This window comes from Gordionus sp. m RMFG-2023, chromosome 4 (genome assembly GCF_954871325.1).
Source record: "Gordionus sp. m RMFG-2023 chromosome 4, tfGorSpeb1-WG-v2, whole genome shotgun sequence".
In the NCBI taxonomy this organism is placed as follows: domain Eukaryota; kingdom Metazoa; phylum Nematomorpha; class Gordioida; order Chordodea; family Parachordodidae; genus Gordionus; species Gordionus sp. m RMFG-2023.
The window spans coordinates 12253111-12271416 of record NC_088778.1 but is presented as its reverse complement, the minus strand read 5'-3'; the positions used below and the strand labels follow the sequence as shown (position 1 = coordinate 12271416).

The window sequence follows — 18306 nt, the reverse complement described above, 5'->3', positions numbered from 1 at the left end:
GCTACATAACCTTACTAATGTAATAAACATATTAACTCATGATGTGCTTAGAAAATGAATCTAGTAATTTAACAGAATTCACACCAAACTTATAATAATTATATTTTTAGCATCTACTAAACCTATTGACCCTAGTGTTAACAGATAATTAAAAGGAAAAAGAGCCACAGGTATACTACACTTACTGATTAATTTTATAACAGTATATTTTAATCCCATTTCTAAAATTAATAAGAAAAAAGAAAAAAAACATTTTTCTGTATCATCCTAATCCTCCTATTTGCACTCTAAAGAATTAACAAAGAAAAGATAAATTGAATTATTTAAAAATCAAGGTATTATTTTTCACTAATCTATACTTCGATATTTATAAGAGATCCTGCATTAAGATTATGGAGGGCATCTTTGCTAGTGATATCTTTTAGCTTAGCTTCCAGATGGGCTACTTTCGCCTCCGCTTCATGCCGTGCTGCAAGAGCATCTTCGAGAGCGCGACGAGGCGCAGAACCAAGAGAAGATGAGAGGCTACCGTTTGCGCTTCCGTCCAGAGAAGTCGAATCCGATTTGCTCGTTATTATGTCTTGAAGTAAATAAAAGATGTATAAGAATTTACTATAATGTATTTTATTTTATTCGACAAAAAAAGTTAATCATAATATTGAATAACAATTAAGCATCATAAGTGGAGCTAAGGTGGGATAGGTTAACTTTCTAGTTACTTAATTTTGCCTTAATTTAAACTTTTTCCCATGGAAAGTAGTACAAAAAGTTAAAATCGTTGAAGTAAATTTTTAGTATTTTAATAAATATTAAAAATGTTAGTTATATATATGTAAACTTTAATTACTTTAAGATAACATGATGAATAAATAATGCAAAATTTAATAATTGTACCAATAATAGGTTCGACGTTCATCTTGAATCTTCGAGAACATTTGTAATCAGGATCTAGCCCATTTTTATGTAGAACTATTTGCGAAACACATGTTTCAATCAATTTGTAATAGGCCGGCCTTTTAAATGATAAATGATTATCTGTATTTCGAAATATTCAGTCATAAATTATTACAGTAAAACTCCATAACACTACTCATTGATATAAGATCAATAACTAATAATTTTGATAACCATTGTTAAATAAGATTTTCTCAGTGAGTATCGACTTAGGTTTAATATTAGGAGGTGTACACATTTGATGGCATCGAATTAATAATATAAAAAATACTATAAATAAAGCTAAAAAAAATAAAATTTAAGGTAAATCTTTATAAATATGAGCAAAAATGCGTCAAGTGGAAATATTTTTTTAAAATAGTATTTTGGGATCCTTAATACTATTAACTGAAATGGTTGATTCTTTAATAAATAAGGTACATTTGTAATTGTCTTTTAAATGTTTCAAGAAAAAAAACCAGTGTGCTGATCGCATTCTGTGTTTCAACAATAGACAGCATTATAAACATACTCAAAAAATTAATTATATCTTTAATCAGACATTCCTAAATATATGTATAATCATCCATAATCTCTAATCCTCCCCCTTGATATTAGCGTTCACTCCAAAAACCTTAAAAAGGGCTTACTTGATAGCATCATCCTCCTTCAAACATAGCAGATATTGAAGAATAGCTAGAAAACTGTTCTCTATGGCAGGTTGCCTTACGAATGAACGTTTAAGAGCGCGATAACAATCGTCGGCATCTTCGAATTCAAACTTAACCTTATTGTTTATGTGTGTAAAATAAGTAAATTAATGACACATTGAATAAATTAAAAATAGTATAAATAAATAAAATCTTTATATTTTTAAATGTTATATAACTCGTTGGCAGATCAAATTAATTCTTAAAAATCAAGATAAAAATGTTACTATAGGAATTTAAAAAAATAATGGTTTAAAATTTTAAAAAATATATAATATTTTTAAATGATAATGTTTTCAATCGAGAAGCTAAAAGGATAATTTATGAACGAATGCTAAATGTAATTCAAATTCGTTACTTCATCGTAGCGATGGCTAAGTTCATCTTTATCCTCGTCTCGCTGTTCGGAGAACACATCGAGCTGAAGTCTAAGATCAGGCGGGGTTAGATCTGGAAGGGACCCTGTCAGAGACTGTAATGACGAAAATAATTTTTTTTAATTAATTGTATCAATTTTTTAGAAGAACATTTATTCACGAAATCACTATTTAATAAAAGTCAAATGTTTATATATGTTCACCTCAAGAACTGCAGTTAACCCACAACGGAAAAATTCGTTTCGCAGATGTAATCGGAAATCTAAATCTTCTGGAGTGCTGACTATTGCATTGATAAATTGGATGCAAGAGACCTATTCGTTGAAAAAAAAATTTTTTGATATATAATATTTTTTTTTTATTTAAAATGTGCAGTAAAAAATGTAATCTATATTCAACAGTGGATGAATACAAAATATCGTGCTAATTTTTCAATAAACTGCTTTGCATATATAGATACTCTAATGTTAGTTAATACATTATAAAATTATATTAGGGAAGATAATAAACTTGTAATCGTTTTTATGGGTCTAATACTGAAAAATGTTAAATATTTAGGATCTTAATTTTAACAAAAATTGTTAAATCGAGAGCAACTTCATTTAAAAATATATATTAAATCTAAAATTATAAATACTTGGAGATTTAAATGGTTATTTATCTGTAAAGCCATAATAATTGGTTGAAATCGATCGGTATTATTATCATCCCAACAAATCGTTAAGGCTTGGAGTACCTTGGAATGTCTATATTAATTAGATTCATTAATGCAATTGTAATTTTTTGTGTCTCTAAAACTAAACCTCATGATTTTTATATGAAAAATTAAAATAATAGATATAGGCTTCCAGATAATATTCAATTTCAAGAATAAATAGGCCTTAACTACTTCTACAAATCTCATTCAAACAAAAAAATATGTAATCGCAATAATTATATTTAAAATAATCATACCCATCCGGAGGTATAAGGCAAAAAGCGGCCATAATTTTAACCGTATCATTCATGATGTTAGGGTGCCGAGGATCGACAGATTTCGCCATGAGTATCAAAGCATCTGGATGTTGCATTACAGCTGTTAAACCGTACTACATTAAGTATGGTTAATTTTATAATATAAATAATCTTTGAAATTATAAAAATGTTTCTAAGGTAAGATGACCATTTTAAATTTTGAGAAATAGTTAAATTGATTGTCAATGATAAATACTTTGTTATTCATGAAAGCTTTTAGGCATCGTATGCATTCGTGTTGTATTTTAACGTATATGTCATTGGGGGATCTAAATGAATATGAATATTAGTATTTGATATAATAATAGTGAATACAAATATAATAAAGGTTAAATAAAATTGTTTGACGTTAAAAGTTTTGTAGAATAGATCATAATATAATTCATGAAAATATAATAATTTAATAATTGGTATGTTAAATATATTCGCATCAGTTTGCACAATAGTGTTCTAAACAATTTACCTATCGTAAGATGCTGCTAGATTTCCTAACAGACCATTTAAACCGCCGATTCCAAACTCCCGCACCCAACTTTTTTTATGATAATAAAGAAATAATTTTTATGGATACTTCGATATGTGTAATGCAAGATCTTTTTTCACTAATATTTTCTATGTAAATTACAGATCAATATTTCCTCAAACTAAAGTATTATAAGAAATTTAAAATAGAATATCAAAAATTCTTGTAATATATAGTAGTACAAGATATCAATCAGCTTTCTTTCTTTCTATCTATCTTACTTACTTTCTTCCTCATATGAATTACCTGATATTAAAACTTATTCTGAGTAGAAGGCTTTAGTCATTATCTTATACCTGACGGGATTGGATTTTAAGGCGACCCTTAATGACTCGAGCCACCTCAGTAGCTTGGAGGGTGTGGTTTCGTAATGCGATAAAAATTTTATGTAATCGATTGGACCGGCCGCTTTAACCGCGCCTTTCTAGGAACGAAGATTTTTTTTAAATATTAAAATGATTATTGTTATTAACAATACTTTTTTAAAAAAGATTTAAAAAATAAATGCAGTTAAATTAAAAATATATCTCATTTTTCCGCCATTGAGAAAAGTTATATGCGGGTTATACTGTATTTATGATAGAAATTACATGAGACACTCCTCGAAGATGCATCGAAAGCATTTCGCGCTTCATTTTCATATCCCTATTTCTGAGAGGAGCTTTCCTTTCTTCCGATAAATTCATGTCATCCTTTTTAGAAATAAAAATATAAAAAAATTGCTGAATGTAATATCTACTACCAGAGTGTATGCCAAAATACATCATTAATTATTAAGTTAACAAAGAAAAATAGATTCAATGAAAGAATTAGCAAAAAAAAATAATGTTAAAAGTTAATATTGAAATTTATAAACAAAAATATTAAAAAAATATCTGTATTGTGAAGGAAATGAAAATGAAACAAGATTATTTTATATTAGATACAGATATTAGTATCTTATTTTTAAAAAGTACAAAAGGTTCTTATCTTAGGCCGGGCGCCGACCTTTTTTGGTTACGCCGAAAACGTCGCCGTTTACGAAAATCACGCCGGGCCGCCGATTTATACCTTTTTATTCTAATAATTGGTCAACATCACTATTTTATAATTTTTTTAATGTCAATCAGGTTTGATGAATTTTTATTTTCTACTATTTAAAATCATAATTATATTGACGTCAAATCTAAAATTCTAAAAGTTTCTATAATTTTACATATTTTTAAATGGATGCATCTACATTTAATAATTCCATAAATAATTTTAATATCCTAACTCTGGAAAATAAAAAATCTGTCTGGAAATTTTTTGGATTAAAAAGAGATAACAAAACAATTTCCATAAATTCTGACAAATTTTAATGCAATTGTTGCTTAGAAAAGGCTATTGGAGAAGATGATGATTCAAATAAGCCAATTTTTTCACAGTATATTTTTTTTAAATATTATTTTCTCATATATAGCCAAAATCTTTACTAAATTAAATTATATTTTTTGTAAAATATAATCTAGCTATAAAATTCAAAACTTTTCAATAAACATTAGCACAAGAAATTTATTAAAACACTTGACTTCTGAACATAATATTAAAGCAGATACTTCATCAAAATCGCAAGATTTAAAAAAATATTTTATATCCAAACCAAAATTCCAGACAAATTCTAAAACCTCCAAAAAATGGCTTCTAGCAAGAAATTATGTGTTATTATGTTGTGCTGACGACTTATTACCTTTTCAATCAATTGATAATAGATTTTTTGAAGGTATCAAATTTATAGATATATTATTTATAATAATAATAGATCTACCTTTATGTCTTTTTTGTTCTATTGAAATAGCATTGGCTACTGAGGAAGATTTATAATAGTTGAATTTTATAGTGCTAACAATATTATTACACATAAACATATATGATTTAAATAATATTAGATTATTACATATTCATTTGTTTTAATCATCTCTGTTTTTGAGCTTTGCAACCCAGAATAAATTTTAACAAATGTATTTCTTCTTGAAAAGTTCTCCCTAATTTGTTGTCTAATATAAATTAAAGATATAATGATTTTCTGTTATAAATTTCAAAATACTTATTTTAGAAATATCAAGTTATCAATTCTAATTCTGATTTGCCAGACATGACAACACTAAGCCGTACTGCTCTTAATGATGTTTACCTATCAATGAAAGCACATGTACAAGAACAAATTAACTCAGGGCCAAAATTTTGCTCAATTACATTTGATATGTGGACAGATCAATACAGAAGAAGAAACTATATTACATTTACACTTCATTTAATAAATGATAATTTTGAAATGATTTACTTTACTTTAGCAACTCATTATATAACCCAAAAACACACAGCTGAGATTATTCTAACTGAGATTGATAAAATAGAAGAGGAATTAATTTAAAAAAGAAAAAAATACAAATGGTCACAGATACTGGGACTAATGTTAGAAAAGGTGTTCGAACTTATGTTTGGGTCATGGTTTACACAATCTGGTTAAAGTAGATGGTATTAAAAAGGTACCCTTTGTTGAAAATCTCATCAAAAGAATTGGAGAAATTATTACTGCTTTAAGATATAAAACTGCAGAGGTTGAATTTGAATTCAAAGAAGATCAAAGAAAATGCTTAAGTACAATAGATTTAACATCAGACATGTTAGATCTTGACAGCACTGATCCATACCCGGATACCCGTTTTCATATTGGCAATTGCAATGATAATAATAACAATAATTCCACGCATATGAAAACCTTAAAATTAAATGTCACAACACGTTGGCATAGTATATTAATTATGCTAGAAAGCATATCAGGATTAAATAAGAATTTAATTAATAATGTTTTGAAAAGAATTGGGAAGAATTTTCTCAAATTATCAAACTATGAATCTGATCTGGTAGAAGTACTATTAGCATTTCTTTCAAAATTTAAAGAAACTGTCGAGTTTCTTTCAGTACAAAAAGGGCCTACTTTAAATTTGGCGTTACTTTTTAGAAGTGAAATTGAAACACATTTAATAGTAAATGATAGTAATAGTTCTGAAATCATTTCACTTAGAGAAAATATGCTAAAAAAACTTGCGCTACGATTTCGGGTTTGTAATCTGCAAGTAATAACATATAGGTATATTTTTTATTTTAAAATTATCTAGGTATTGGCTATTTTTTTAGATCCAAGATTTCAAAAATTAACAATTGTGTCAAAGTATTTAATAATAAAACATCTTAAACTTATAGAGAATGATAATCAGGTAGAAAATATAGCTAGCTAATGACGATCAAGAGGAATTATTAAATTCAAGTTATTATTAGCAAATAAACATTCAACAAATATAAATTATGATTCCAATTTAGGTGACTTAGAACAAGAATGCCACAGTTTTCTTAAAAAACGATATTCACAAGATGTGAACGTTCTAAAATTTTGGAGAGAAAAGAAGAGTTAACTTTCGAATCTTTCCAAGCTCGCCAAAAAAATCTTTTGCATTCCGGCGACCAGCACACCTAATGAAAAGTTTTGTCTACCGCTGGATTGACGTTAAATTCAAGGAGATTATCATTATGTCCCGAAAATTTAAATAAAATAATTTTTGTACATGATAATTATAAAATTACGAAATCGATTTTAGATTTATGAGTTTTCTATTAAATAAATATTAAAAATATGCCGAGATATCTGTAGAGTAGTGTTATTTTTAAGCAATTAAAAAAATTTATAACTGGGCCGATTTACGCCGATTATGTTGACGGCGGCAAAAAATTGGCGCGCCGCTGGCCGTCGATTAAATTTTTGAAAATTGCGCCGGCCGCCAAATAGTTTAGTCGTCGCATAGGTCTAGATATAAGTATTCGGGCACAACTCTGTCTACTGTTATTTAAACATTTATTTATCATATTTTCATGAAATGACTTGAAGCCTTGCGGTCTATGCATAACTGATTTTTAAAATGACTAAAAAATGATATTGTTTAAAATGACTAAAAAATGATATTGTTTAAAACGAAATCACCTTATTTAAAAAAATTAGATTAAAAGGAATATTATATTTTCCCAAATAATCGATATTTGTTCTATGTTGATGGTGTAAATCAAATATCGGGCGTTCATTATAAATTTAATGTCGATAAGATTCGCCGATTTTAAATAATAACTTATATTCTAAACTTACTTTAAGAGTTGTTAATAGTAAAAATAGTGTTTATTAATCAGTATGAAAATAATAATTAGATAAATAAAAAATAAAAAAATTTTTTACAAAATTAGTCGAACTAAATAATTATCACTTGAATTAATGCCAAAAAAAAATTTTATTTAAATTTATAAATGAATAATGCATCTCAAATTTCGAAAATTGGATATTTTTGTGATATAAGATTTTTTGAAAATAAAATGACACTACCTGCAGGCGTTACAAAAAAATAATATTGGAAGTAATTTTGAGTTACAATAATGAAAAATAATTGAATATCTAACTAAAAACAAGAGCCGCTCTTTAGCGGATCCGGCGGTGAAAATACAACCGCGCCGGACCCCATTAACATATATATTATAAAGTAGTGCGTAAAACTAAAAAGACAAAATAAATAAAATTTTGAAAAGCTCACCAACATACTCTCGAACTTTTCATTGATTTCGCTCTCGCCCAATTGAGCGATATCGTTGTTTGAACCCGTGAAACAAGACGCGGAAGTAGAATCGGTTCCATTGTAATTTTGCGAGTCTTGTGCTTGATAAAACGAGGCAAGACTCGAGGCAAGGCTTATATCGTCGTCAGAGCCCGCCGAATTAACGAAGGTAAAAGCGTTGGCGCGGCCCCTTTCTTTTTTGGAGCGGGATTTTGTGGAGTTCGAACATGGGCCAACCGAGCCAGAACCACTCCAAGAACCGTATACGGAATCGGGATTGTTGCAGGCTTCAATCGTTAATGAATATATAAATAAAAATTAACCATGCTGTAAAAATAAAACAATGCAATGTAAATTTACTAAATCATTTTTAAATAATAATATTCATTTTTCAGAAAAATCTTAAAAAACGATCATTTTCTTTTGTTTATAATTAAATTGAACTAATTGTTTTAAAAGAAGTGGCGTTTTAAATTGCCAGATTTCGAAGTAGCATTAACTATATGTCTTTTAGAGTTGTTAAAGTAACTATTACAATTTGGAGGAAAATAACTGTAACCATATAGTTTTGAAAAATATGTAGCTAGAAACTGTAATTTAAAATAGATGTTAACTTTTTATATAGCTATATACCATTTATTATTATTATATGATGATTTCCAAAATTTACAATTATTGTTAAAACATTCTTTTAGCCTAGAAGTTTATTTTTGGAGAAAAACTAATCCGTCTTTTAGACCCCATTTTTAAAAATATTTTATTGTTAATAAAGTCAAAATTTATATGAAAAATTAATATTATATTGTGTTATTTTAATATTTTCGGTGGAAAAAATTGTTATATTGATATTTTTCTCAGTGAAATCATTACTTTATTTAAATTGTTTCATTTAAATTCAGTGGATTACAATTTTAAAATAGCAAAACTATTCTGTATATTTAAGATTATAATAAAAAATGAATATATAATTTATAACTTGTTATATTTGCAATAACTTGCAAAGTAACTACCTACTTTTGCAATGTGACTTTAACTAGTTATATTTTTCTTCTTTAAAGATGTAACATGTAACTAGTTACTTTTAATTTCTCAAAAGTAAAGTTTAGTTATAAACCATTACTGGTTGGGTTACGAAACATTTATTAAAATTAGTTTTTTTGTTATATTTATTAAAAAATTGAATTTTATATTCATAAAAACTAAATTATAAATATTTATTCTAACCCTAAATTTTATATTTCATATATCAAAAATAAATATACACATATAAAGTATCGAAGGCTCTAAAAAGAGCTTAATTTAGTAATGAGTGTGTTCCTAAAAACAAGTATAATTATGTAAAATTATTACAAAAAAAATAAAATCTGATTCTCAGTCCCTTCTGGGCAAATACCAATTAGGATGCGGAACTAAAGTAGGCTTAGATATTGTCTCTCACTGCCTACGAATCTACCTTCAACATCCACCGATAAACTCCGTATTATGCAAAATCGATTTCAAGAATGCCTTCAATACAATTTCGCGTTCCTCGGCACTCGAATCTTTTACGACAATTTCCCCCAATATTCGAGCTTCGTAGACATATAACAATAGCATTTCCCTCATTTTTACTGGTAACATTATTTTTTCCGAAGAGGGAGTACAACAGGGCGACCCCTCGGTCCTATTCTCTTCTTCTTAGTTATTCACAACATGATGAAAGATCTTAAAATAGATTTCAACTTGGACCTTAACCTACCTAGATGATGGCATACTATGCGGTAATTAACAACAGATAAGCAAAGCCCTTCATTAAAATTGGTTTACAATTAAACAAAACCAAAACAGAAATATGTTTTCTCAACCCGGATATATTCTCTGATTTTTTTAAAGATTACACTATTATTGAAAAAGAAGATATCCAATTCTTGAGCTCCCCATTACTAAATAATAATATATCGGAAAAAATTATCGATATAACATTTTCTGAAATGCAAAACCTTGAAAAGTTCATTAACCATATTCCATCACACCAACGTTTTAATTTATTAAAAAAATTTTTTATCTATCTAAAATCTAGCATCTTTTCCACTCATCCACCTCATTTACCGCCTCAAAATTTTTCAATGAACATGATATTTGCTTAAAAACCTTTATAAAAAGAATCCTCAACCTCTCATTACCGGACTTTAATTGGCACCTCACCCAATTACCTGCTAAACTAGGTGTCATCGACATAATTCCTTTAGAACTATTATCCCTATCTTTATTTATCTCAAATCGCTAATTCAGCAATCTCATCATTTATAACATCCAATGATGATCTTTTAACCGCAGCAATCGAACGTTGGAAACAACTTACCCCAGACGGTTTTACCAGGGATTCGAACCGAACCCGAACCCGGAGAAGTGAACCCGGGTTTTTAGAAAAAAACTCTGAACCCGAACCGAACCTGAACCCCATTTATAAAATTTCCAAAACCCCGAACCGAACCCAAGAATTTTATTTGAACCCGGGTTCAATCGGGTTCAGTGTATTATTTAAAATCATATATTAATATATGTAAATACAAATATTATATTTTCAAATTTCCAATTAAATGAAGTCTTAATAAATTTTAAACAATTTAATTCATTTATGCCATTTTTAAATTTATTCTCGATTCCTATTGGAGTGTTAAAAAATTTTAAACAATTGAATTAATTTACGCCATTTATTTTTAAATTTTTATCTTATTATTCTTAAAGATTATTAATTAGAAGAAAATGGTTAACAAATCAAAGTAAAAATTATTATATTGTTAATTTAAAAAATTCTAAACATCTAACTTAAAAATTGTTAAATGTAGGGCAGTTTTTGTGAACTTATTAAAATGATTTTAAAATTTATATATGCTAATCATTTATTTTTGGTTCAGATTAATTTTTACAAGATATTAATGAAGTGCATATTATAAATTAAATTAAATTTATAAATATCTCTTTTTTAATTCTGAAATCATTGCTATTTAAAAAAATTGTTCTCTTTTTATAGATTTAAGATTAAAGATAGTCATATTTGATAAGCATTTTACCCTTAATACAATAGAAAAAAAATCAATATGTTCATATTGCAAAGTAAAAATGTCTGGTATTCTATTGTCAAATTTAGAAAGACACCTGGAAAGAAATCACAACAATGAATATTTAAATTATTTAAATGAAAAAACCAAATATCAGGAATTGTTATTGGCAAAAAAGCTTAAAATTAATATAGAAACCTTTTATCCAAAAAAGCATATAAGTATAAATATATCATCTAATGATTTGATGAGTTCTATACTAGAACTTGTCACTGTAAATGGCCGGCCTTTATCAATTATTGAAGATTCGGGATTTCAAAGAATTATAAATCCACTCCTATCTGGGCTCAATTTAGTTATAAACAAAGAAAATTTATCCAGATGTATTAATAAAACAGCCCAATCAATTAGAGACAAAATATCGAATGAGGTAGAAGGAAAATTAATAAGTTTAAAAGTTGATGCAGTTCAACGATTAGATAGATCAATTCTTGGTGTAAATATATAATTTATATCAAAGTCCATTATAAATTTGAGGACTCTTGGAATTGTAGCTGAAAGAGAGATGTACAGGAGAATATATAAAAGAGAATATATTAAAAACTTTACTAAAATTTAAAATTAATATTGAACAAATATACACAATTACTTCTGATAATGGTTGTTATTTTTTAAGAGCTATAAAGCTCCTGCAACCTGAAACTGATTATGATATAAGGAGTTAATCAACAGATGAGGAAAATATGGATGTAAATGTATATAAATATGATATTGATGATATACAAAATACTTTTTTATCAACTATTATATCCTATCCGATTTATAGTGTACGGTGTGCAGCTCACACACTTCCGCTGGCATTTCAAGATGCTATAAAATTATCACCTATTGTGGAAACCATTGCAAAAGCTAGGAGCCTAAATTTAAAATTAAGACATCCCACTTACCAAAAGTTATTAAAAAATATGAAACTCCCTAAGCCTGTGTTAGATTGCCACAGATGGCATTCAACCCATGATATGTTAGAAAGGCTGATTTTACTAAAACCCAATATCGAAGATTTTTTTACAGAGTAATCTGATTATTTATTGACTGAAGATTGGAAAGAGATAATAACGATTGTTGAAATTTTAAAACCGCTAAAAATCGCAACCAAACAATTCCAATCTGAACAGTTAACACTAACAGATTTTTATGCAGCATGGTTAAGATGCTGCATCGAACTGGAAAAAAATCCAAACCATTTTGCTCAATTACTATATTCTTGTCTTAAGAACAGAGAAGAAAGGTTTATAAAGAACGAAATTCTCTTAGCTGCCATATACCTGGGCCCAAGATACAAGGTTAATTAAAAGCTTAGTAAATTAATTATTTTAGATTTATATTAAAATTGTTATTTTATGAAATATTTAAATATAAACAATATAAATCCTTAAATATTACAGGTATTACTTAGTGATGATGATAAGATTTGTGCGAAAAAACATCTTGTCAATTTATGGAGACGAATTAAAAGCTTAACAACGCCAATTTTATCTGATGATATTAGTTCCGATGAAGTTATTGAACAAGAAGATGATTTAGAGAAATTGATACAACTTAAAGAAAGGCAGGAGAAAATACTTAAAAGAGGGCCAACGATTGCTGAGAAAAGTATTGGAACAATAATTACTGGATTTAGCGATTATATAAGATTAGATAAGAAGGAAAATATTTTGCATTTTTGGGAGTCTGCTAAGCTGGAACACCCTGAATTATATATTTTATCTAAAATCTTATTTGCTGTTCCTGCAACCCAAGTTAATTTTTCATATTTTCACATATAAATACATTTAACATAGGTTAGCGTTGAAAGATCTTTTTCACATTTGAAATTCATTCTTTCACCATATAGATCGAGGATGAGTGAACAACTCTTGGAAGATATTATGCTAATACGTCTAAATAAAATTTTTAAAATTGATACATGACTATATGCTTTGTATTTTTAACTATATTTGCCTATAAATAAAATAAAAAATTAATTTTTTATATCAAATTTATGTCTAGTTTTTTATTATGATTTAAATATAGAATTTTTTTTATCAACTCAAAAATTCTTGAACCCGAACCAAACCCGAGTTCAAAAATATTTCCCTGAACCGAACCCGAACCGAACCCAACTTTTTTTTATACCCCGAACCGAACCCGAACCGAACCCGGTCTAAAATTTTGTCGGGTTCGCATCCCTGGGTTTTACATTTCCAACCGAAATATCCAAAATCTATTATTGAACCCCTAATAATGAACCTACAAAATAGCCTTAATCCTACTGATATTAACGACATACAATCATTACAAACCAACATAAATACGGAGACACGAATAACTCGAAGCGCTTCCAAACCAATCCTTAGATAATCTCTTAACCAACGAACAACTGAGTTACTATAGGATTTAGACTTGGATGCTCACTTAAACACCATACACATGCCATCAGTGTAACTTACCCGTACATCCTAAAGCCCGACACAGCCTTAACTGAACCCTTAGTCACCAAGGTCACCATCATAAAGCAATCAACAAAATCATCCATAAAGCATTTAATAACAAAAATTCCCAATATCCTCAACCAACTAACCTTTCATTACAGGCTGGCCTCAGACCCGACGGTTTAGCCTGTACCCCCTGGTCCAACGGCAAATCCCTTATTTGGAACGCAACCTGCGTCTACCGGGGAAAATAAAAAAATTAGTAAATATTCAAAACTCAATAATTTTATATTTCAGCCAATAGTCATATCAACTAACGGCAATTTTTCCCAGTCAACATACCTTTTTTAAATTTTATCGCGGAAAATATTTAAAATAACAAACGAATAACGCGAATCTATATTTCTCTAACAAAAATTTCAACTTGAAACTTTTAAACATAATTATACTTGTTTTATTTTGTTCTCTCAAGTGCTTAATTATATATTAAAATTATAAAAAAATTATGGTATTTAATTCAAAGATTTATAATATGTAATATTTTTTGAGGTGATATGAAAACACAAACCATATAAAGCTATTAATAGCATATAGAAGTATTTTTTATTTAACAATATTAGGTAAAAATTTAACTATCTAAAAAAAATGAGGTTCTCTTTGACAAAATGAAAGAAATCCTGTTTGAAACGTTACACCCCCCCCCCCAATCGCAGAAATAAGAGATGAAGGGACTTTATCTATAATGAAATAACGTGAACAAACGTCCCAAGCACTCCCATGAGAAATTGAGATTTATAAATGAATGAACTTGATTGTTCACAAAATATTAACAAAATAAAGAATTATATGCAATAATTGCAAGTTTGCAAAAAACATACCCTAAATGCAAATTTTATAAATAATATTTTTATATCATTTATCTATACTTAAATTCAATTACAATATATAATAATAATTAAATGGCCCAGGTCAAAACCATGTATAAACTCTGGTAAACCCGCTTCAAATGAAATTTTGTACAACAAAATTGAAACAACCCATTGTAACTCTAAATTTTTATCCTGATTTTTATGATAATTTTTTAAATAAGGAAAAGCCACCAACCTTAATCCACCTACCCCTTTTAAATCAAGGTCTTTAATTTCTAATTTTTTAACAACACTTATTATGGAAGTTAATTTAAATTTAAATTCCCTTAAAGCTTGGGAGAATCTTTTAACCTTTCCTTTTAAAGTCTTAATTAAACCTAGAGATAAAAATAAATAAACTATTTGCATGAATATATAAAATAGACATGACTTAGAAATGGAAAATTACGTTCCTGATGTAAGGGCTACATCTGATTTTGCCCATAAATGCAAAATTATATCAAAAAAAATAAACCAAGGGGTCGTATGTGGAGCTCTTAAATTAGCTTCATCTAATGATAAATTGGCTCCATTTGATGAACATACTTTCATTTTATTAAAAGAATTGCACCCTAAGGTTTTTCCTGAAGATCTTCCCATACCTATAAAATCTAATTTAATCGAAATAGGTAAGGAAGAACTAATTAAAACAATTTTATCTTTTAATAAAAACTCTGCAGGGGGAATTGACGGTTGCCCCTCTTATTTCCAATTTTTAATTAACCCTAAAAATCCTTATCAAGATTCATTTGTAAATTAAATAATATACTTTGTGAAAATATATTGAACAATGATTTACCTAGTCAAGTTCACCAAATTCTTTTTGGCGCAAGATTAATTGCTTTTTCTAAGCCTGATGGTGGAGTTCGGCCAATTGCAATAGGGTCTTTTTTTAGGAGACTAGATAATCGTTGAGCGCATAAAACCTGATACTTCAAAAATGTTCCAAATATATCAACTAGGCTTTGGTACTAAAGGGGGATGCGAAATAGCCGCTCACTCTCTTCGCATATATATCGAAGATCCTCCTCCAGACGCCGTAGTCTGTAAGCTTGATTTTAAAAATTCTTTTAATTGCAAGATTTATTGAACAGTCTTATGGCTGTAGAACCCCTCTCAAATTCGGGGAATATACAATTCCATCTGACGAAGGTATTCAACAGGGAGACCTTTGGGCCCCCTCACAACCTAGTTCATTGTCTAAAATCCTTTTTTAATTTAGATTTAAACATATGATATCTAGATGATGGTACCATTTGCGGACCTTCTAAAAATATTCTTGCAGCGATAGTATATATAGAGAAGAATTCTCTAAACATAGGCCGTACTCTAAATAAAGCTAAATCTGAAATCTGAAATATGCTTTTTAAATTCAGATACTCTCGAAGTCCAAGGGTTTAAAATCATTAAAAAAAGTGAAATTAATCTTCTAAGTTCACCTTTAAACAGTTTTTCCAACTGTGAGGTGTTCGTGGAAAAATTTTTCAAAGGCTTATTAGAACTTGAAAATATTTTAAAAGAAATTCCTTCACACCAGAGCTTTTTCTTTTAAAAAAATATTTATTTTTACCAAAGATTTCACATATTTTTAAATCTTCTTCCTTTTTTTTAAATAATGAAATTATTAATCGTGTTCATAAATTTTTTAGTAGAAAATATTTTAAATATTAAATTGGAAGAATTTTGGGGTTTCTCACAATTACCCTCGAAAATGGGTGGTTTAGATTTATATCCTTTAAATCTTATATCTCTTTCCTCATTTTTGGCATCGCGTTTGATGAATAACGCCATGATATCTTCTTTTATCTCTCCTAAAGATAACCTTTTAAACTCAGCCTTGACAGCCTGGGTATCTTTAGCTCCACCTGAAGCTGTTTTACCCACAATCTTAACACACCAATCTATTTTCGAACCTTTATCATCAAACTTTGGAGTATATTCAACTATTACAGAATGCTGACTGTACTAGTGGTTATGAATGGTTGGAAGCATTACCAAGTCGTAACCTAGGTAACCTCTTATCAAATGAACAACTAAGAGTTGCCATAGGCCATCGACTTGGATGTAACATTGTTCAACCACATAGATGCATCAAATGTAAAATATTAGTAGACTCCAAAGGGAGACATGGTCTAAATTGTATATATAGTCAAGGCAGGCATGCAGCAATTAATTTAGTAGCCGTTCTCTTACCAGGGCCCGAATACCAAACATCCTGGAGCCTACAAATTTATCATTAGATGATGGGTTAAGACCAGATGGCTTAACTTCCGTGCCTTGGTTTTTAGGGAAATCCGTAATTTGGGACTTCACATGCGTATCTTCTTTCCCAAAAAATTTATATTCTAATCCTGTTGATATAGCCGAGAAAAAAAAACAATGAAATACTCCAAATTCACAAATTATATTTTTACACCGATCGTTATCTCTTCCCTTGGACATATGCCAAGCGGAACTTTAAAATTCTTAAAAAATATAGGCAGTAAGATAAAAGCCCTTACATCAGAACCAAAAGAATACTATTTTTTAAAACAAAAATGTTTTTTGGGAACTTGTAGCCCCACCTCCGTTTTTATAAAATAATGTTTTATTTTATATTTGATATGTTAATTTTAATATTATAAACTATGTTAATAAAAATTTACAAATAAAAAAAAAAAATTTTAAACTCGCATCTTTAAAATATATTAAAAAACTCATAATTAATCGTTTTTCAAAAATTGATTTAATAAGATGTCTTAGTTAGTCCAAAACAAGCAATAAAAAAACTATAACCTTGACCAGTAATGGGTTAACAGCACTAAATTTTTTCTCTCTCTTTATTTCTTTCAAAATAATACATTTAATTCGACAGTATGTATACCTTAAAACCTCTAAAAAATTATTATCTCAAGAACCAAAAGGGATCTACAAGAATATCAATTTACAAGCCTAACCACAGTTTGTAGATATTCCAGCCTGGCCCTAGTTTTTAAAATTAGATCATTTATGTTTTATATCCTTCTATGGTATGTATTTTTTTTAATATTTTGGCCTTCGACCTGGAACTGCAGATCAGTAATAAAGTGTTTTACCTTGTGGATTATTATTGTATCGTAGATTCGTTTCGTAAAAGTTCGAATTTCCGTTCACCTCCCCGTGATTGTTAAGATTACCATAATAGCTATAATTATGGTTAGAGTTTTTATTGCTACTGTGCTGATTAGACGTGTTGTTTGAGAAAGGATTAGATTTCGTGAAGTAATTAGTTGTGGCTGCATTCAAGACAGTTTTGCTAAACGAACCGCCAAATGGAATCTTTTCGAACTATAAAGATATTTTTTTAAATTGAATGAATTTAGGTTAAAGAATATAAAAAAACAGTTTTGCTAGGTTTCTATTTTTTTGTTTTGTTTATAGTAATTAGTGTTGTTAAAAAGCCCAATTTGGGTCGATTTTAAAAAACGGCCCGATTAAGATTATAACCAAAAACCTTATGTAAGCTTAAGGATTTTGCACATAGCTAGCAGAAATGCTTGGACATCTATTTGCCAAATCTCGATGCTTACATAATATTATTTTAGCTATAATCGGGCCGTTTTGAAAAATCGACCCTTTTAACAACACTACTAGCAATGTAAATTATGTATCGCGAATTCGTGGCGAAGTATACAAAAATAAAATTATTGTAAAATTTTTATATTTATATCATATTTTGTATGCTTCGCTAAAACGTA

At 28.5% G+C, this 18306-nt stretch overlaps 1 protein-coding gene across 3 annotated transcripts in view; it reads right to left on the bottom strand.

Annotated features, from left to right (window-relative positions):
* Window positions 1-18306, bottom strand: part of LOC135928304 (protein diaphanous homolog 1-like) — a 49939-nt gene that overhangs the window by 14553 nt on the left and 17080 nt on the right. For all 3 annotated transcript variants that reach the window (XM_065464743.1, XM_065464744.1, XM_065464745.1), the window contains 13 exons: window positions 17665-17896; window positions 8150-8457; window positions 4148-4249; window positions 3854-3981; window positions 3498-3566; window positions 3231-3303; window positions 2975-3108; window positions 2658-2766; window positions 2224-2334; window positions 2002-2115; window positions 1584-1720; window positions 895-1013; window positions 360-580 (listed from right to left, as the gene is read on the bottom strand). In XM_065464743.1, the coding sequence (XP_065320815.1) occupies window positions 360-580; window positions 895-1013; window positions 1584-1720; window positions 2002-2115; window positions 2224-2334; window positions 2658-2766; window positions 2975-3108; window positions 3231-3303; window positions 3498-3566; window positions 3854-3981; window positions 4148-4249; window positions 8150-8457; window positions 17665-17896 (1857 nt within the window). The remainder of the gene's footprint in view (window positions 1-359; window positions 581-894; window positions 1014-1583; window positions 1721-2001; window positions 2116-2223; window positions 2335-2657; window positions 2767-2974; window positions 3109-3230; window positions 3304-3497; window positions 3567-3853; window positions 3982-4147; window positions 4250-8149; window positions 8458-17664; window positions 17897-18306) is intronic.